Below are 5,076 nucleotides of genomic sequence, written 5' to 3' on the forward strand. Positions count from 1 at the left end.
TTTTTTTTTCCCCCTTCTTAAATATGTTATCACAGAGGCACTCCCACCGTCACCGATTGGCTCGGCCTTGGCCAGTGGCGGGTCCGTGTTGGAGCCGGCTGGCATTGACTCTGTCGGCCATAGGGGAAGCTTCTAGCAGCTTCTCACAGAAGCCCCCCCATAGCCTCTCCAGTACCAAAACCTTGCCACGCAAACACAATACATACTGGAAGGTGCAATTCCACTGTTTCTCTGAAGCCCTTTTGTATCCTATGTTAAGCACTTTTGGTTGAAACTTACCAGAACAGATCACATTGACACAACTAACATATATTTAAAACACATGTCATAACCTCTTTGACTTTTGTGATATGTTGTTGAAAAGTATGAACTTTTGTGATACGTTGCATACTTCAGCTGCTCTTTTTAGCTGTTTGGGACATAAAGTGACAAACACTGTATCTCACTGGAATCATAGCGGGAATTTAGCTATACAGAAAATGTAAGTGTTCAAGCTAGGATTTGGCAAGCAAATGGTGTGAACACCCCCTTCCTCTTCACAGAAGTACCACAAGAAGCTCTAGTGACTACAGCTGGACAGGACTGCCCCAGCCCAACCCTAGTGAGCTTGTTACGTGACTGCAGAAGGGTTTGGCCAGTCCAGTGTGTATGTCAGAGGCTTACAACATTCAACTGCTACAATAAATGGTGTTTGGTGATGTAGTAGGTGGTAGTTTCCCCTATGAGTCAGTATTGATTTGTTGCTCCCTTAGCGTGTTGAGCGGTTGGAAATTATCATCTTTTGGACCTAAGGATGAAACCTTGGTTGCTTGTGCCAGTGGAAGCCCTTACAGCATTCCTCCATTAGCGGAGGGTTGTCTAGCCAAGTTTTAAGCTAGATACTTATATTATCTCTATAAATCCTCCCCACTTTCCTTGCATTATCCAAAGCGCTTTGTAAAGTGTAATAAGAGCCTTAAGAGCTTGTTGAGTTTGGCATTGAGTTGTTTTATTAGTTGGACCTTCTTACACTGTTAAACGTAATTTTTCCTGTAGTCATGTTCTAGAGAATAAGATGCATTTAGAATCCTGACTTGGGTGCCTAGACAAATTATATGAGTTTGTGACTTTAATATGTGAAGTTATTAATTCAAGAAGTTACTTTTGAGCAGTTGTCTTGCAGTGAGAACTTTCCCCATTTTCAGTCTGGATTTGAACTTGAATTACCAGCAGTTTTCTCAGTAGTTTTGGAAAACTGCCTTTATTTTTTAAATTCAGCACTGGCTATAGTTGCATTTTTTTATTTTATATGCAATTTACTTGAAATATTTTTACTGGTCCCTTCTTTCGATTTATTCTCTCATCCAGGCAGTTTGCTTTGGCACTTGATTTTTACTTTTCCTGTGCATTCCTGTATGAAATCAGAGGAACTCTTTAGTTTATTGTCATTTAAAGAAAACAATTTTTGGGTGTAAAAAGAAAACCTTACTTTCACCAATGATGGTTAGACTGTACGGTATTTTCTTTACAGGAAAATATGGTGATAAAGAATAGTTGAATTAAATAATTTTCTGAAAAGCACAGATATTTGATGCTCCATCTGGTTAATATACTTATTTTGATGTTAAATATGTAACCCGCCATGCTGATTAGTACTTCTCATCTGTGCCTAATCTAGGAGAAATGTAAACTTTCAAAAGAAGACAGAAAGGTTTTGTAGCTAGGGCTGCTGCGTGGAGCTGGAATTCCTGGCTGCTAACACACGCTCTGAAAAAAAAGGTCATTATTCTCTAGGCCACTTAAATTTAATTGACTGAGTGGAAAAAAAATTAAATAAAATTTAACTTTAATCTTTTATTTCCGATGTTAGAGAAGTACTCATTATTCAAGAATTATTATAAGTTTATTATTATTATAAGCTTAGTTTTGCGTTATCACTGGGAAACTGGATTATTCTTTCTGTGCAGACTCTGAAGAACGTGTATCTGTTCTGACTGAGGACATGAGTCACAGTTACTTTAACATCAAAACAAAATATGGCTACGTAGTGCTCTTCAATTAGGTAATTGGTTTAGCATGTCCTCTGGTAGAAGCATTTCAGCAGAGGCAGGCAAGTTTGATTAATGCTCACAAAAATCTTTAATGTGATCCTACTCGTAGTAATTTTCCAGATACATGCTTCTTGGGTACATTGCTAAATTCTTCTGTGTTAGCAATCTGTGTGTTATTTATGGTTGGAGAGGTGATTTTGTTACAAACCATTTGGGAAACAGAAAATTAAATCATGATTTTAAGAAATAGATTCCGGCTCAATCAGTCAAATTGCTGTGTAATGGCAGAATAGACAAAATAATTGTTCGTCAGGGCAAATTTGAAGTGATTACATTTCCAAGTATACTTCTGTTTGTTATGACGCAGAGTTTGGTTTTATTTGTTCAGCTTAAAGTACATGTCAGTATCATGAAGGTAACCACTCTTGAAATTAGCAAGTAACATTTTTTAAAGTAATGTCTTATGTCAGTTTTGCTTTCAGCGTCCCCGAAGAGAAGTAAAATTATTCTTATTTTGAAGCTTTCTTCTGCGTGCTTTCTGTGTGTCTTGCCAAACGTGCTTTTTGACCACAATATATTCAGGCTTCTGTGCTTTTTATTGAAATCTCTGAATGCTTTGAATTGAAACAATTTTTCAGTCAAGGATTTTGAGTTCTGTTTTCTTCATTTGCTTGTTTTTATGAAAGGATTTGGACTCCCCAAGTATCTGCTTGGAACTATTCTTGTTTAGTGTGAACAAAAAGAGGATATTGTATTAAGTCAGATCCAAGCAAAAGTTACTTCTCTCACCTGGGAGTGTTAAGAAATCTTTGATTTTCCTCTGAAGTTGATTATTGCAGATCACTATGGAAACTGCACGACCTGAAGAATGGGTTTATACATACTACTAGAGTCAAAACATGGCACATGAGTTCATCGTCTGGAAATAGGAAATGTGAAAATACTGTGTTTTCAGTATGTCTCGTAACTATAAAGTGTTGTCACAATAGCAACATTTCATTCTCCTAACTATTTAATTTGAAATAGCATTTCATTTACTGTGCCAAAACTATTTTTTTTAAGAACTCGCTACTGATTGGGAATCCCAATGTTAGATTGTAGCTTGGGGGTCAAAAGCAGGTTAACAGGTCCTGCAGCTTGTTGCTGGTGTGGTATTACCTGGGTTTGATGACTTAATCTTTCTTAACAGGTCACGAAGAGTTTCCTAAATTAAGTTAATTACAAGAGAGAAGGGACACATTATAAATCAAGGACTAACTATGCAAGACACCAGTGGTATTTGAAATAAAAAACATTAAATTGAAAATTTATTGAGTGTTTAGATGTTAACATTTAGGTAAAGAATAGGCTATTTTACTAGCAGCAAGTTATAGTTACTGCTTCTGTAATTTCTTTTACCACCCCTCCCAGCCCCAAATGCAAAACTTTTTAATGCAGGTGTATTAAAAATGGTTGAGAGTTTCATTTGACTGAAGACCAACCTAGTCAATAAATCCACTGTGTTAGATATGGCTGATGAGTGATGGGAATCATCAGTACAGTTAGAAAAACCCTTTTGAGGTCAGCGTGGGGTGATGAACATCTCCTACCCTTCTACCCCTTCCTTTCCTAAACTTGGCGGCATGTGTCTTAGGGAATCTAAAGCCATAAGTAGTATTTATTAAGCTGTATCTTCCATTGTTATCAAGACAAACTTTATTTCAAATGCTCTCTAAAATTGCCGTTGTAATAGTAGGTTACAATCCAATACAAGGTCATTACTCACAGTTACTTTGAACCATAAAATATAATTATATGATGACTGGATTATTTTATAGTAGGTTTTGATAAGTAGAACTTTCTCTGTCTCGCTATAACAAAAATAGAAAATAGATTAGCTTCAGTAACAGGTCCAAGTCTTGCTGCTATTTAAATTAGGAATATAATCTAATTTGGATCACATAAAGAAATTCAAGTCTGAAATAAAAATTATGTTAAAGTTTACAGAGCAAACAAAACAACAGGAAGATCTCTATTCAGATAAATAATAAATATTCCACTTTGAAATTTAACAGCGCTGAATATTCAAATTTGGAGCAAATGAGTGACATTAAGGAGTTCTGTCGTATTTTTCATTACTTATTAGAGGAAGGGTGATATAGCTTGTATTCTAGGAAAAATGCTGAGTTTTAGTGAAACAGTAAAGTAGGCTGTGCTTTTAGGTTTGTAGTAATTAGAGTAAATTTTTTGGTACTTAATGTTTAGAACTTATTTGTACAGGATTTATGCACAGAATTTCTGATATATGACAAATAACAGTCCTTTTTTGTTGTTGGTTAGTTTGCAGGTCGCAGTAAGAAAGAAACTAAATACTCTTTGAAGGCAGTGGAAGACATGTTGGAGACCCTGCAAATCACTCAATCTTAGGTTGGCATAGAGATCTAATATTAAATTTTCCAATTCCATGATCAACCTGTAATGATCTATGGGTTATGTTACTCTAATGCTGTTAAAAGTTGATTTTGTATTGATTAACGTGCTATCTAAAATAATGTTTTATGAAAAGTAAAATGCCTATTTATTGCTGCTATGAGAAATGTGATGAATACCCACTGAAATGAGTAACTTATCCACAAAGACAACATAAAGAAATGACATGTGCTGCACATCAGTCTTAGATTTTTGTATCTACAGTACCTGCTTTTAAGCCATAATTTGTAGAAATAAACTTGTTAAATGATTTAAAAAAATGACAGTGATTTATTCAACTTGCAAGTGAAAATTACGAATTTATATATGTAAACAAATAACATATGTTAGAAATTTTTGTCTTATTTGCATATTTAAGAGTAAAAGCATGCTACAGATGTACACTTTCTGGTAAATATTTACCACACAGGGAGGACTGATTATGAATACACTTTATTAGAGAAAAAAGTTGATGTTAATGGTTTTATTAATGGGTTGATATCCAGTACTGTAGAAATGGAGACAACTTACCCGTGTACTTTGCTTCAGAGGGGCTCTTGTACTGGCTTAAGGCCAAAGACATTCTTCTCTGTGGCTT

The 5,076-nt window shown here is 35.3% G+C and overlaps 1 protein-coding gene across 1 annotated transcript in view; it reads left to right on the plus strand.

Moving 5' to 3' along the window:
• EMC2 (ER membrane protein complex subunit 2) overlaps positions 1–4,751 on the plus strand; it is a 46,666-nt gene extending 41,915 nt beyond the window's left edge. Inside the window, exon 11 of the mRNA XM_009323107.1 lies at positions 4,350–4,751. Coding sequence (XP_009321382.1) covers positions 4,350–4,436 — 87 coding nt within the window. The 3' untranslated portion in view covers positions 4,437–4,751. The remainder of the gene's footprint in view (positions 1–4,349) is intronic.
• Positions 4,752–5,076: the final 325 nt, after the last annotated feature.

The sequence above is a fragment of the Pygoscelis adeliae genome, unplaced genomic scaffold (assembly GCF_000699105.1).
Source record: "Pygoscelis adeliae isolate BGI_AS28 unplaced genomic scaffold, ASM69910v1 Scaffold174, whole genome shotgun sequence".
Lineage (NCBI taxonomy): Eukaryota > Metazoa > Chordata > Aves > Sphenisciformes > Spheniscidae > Pygoscelis > Pygoscelis adeliae.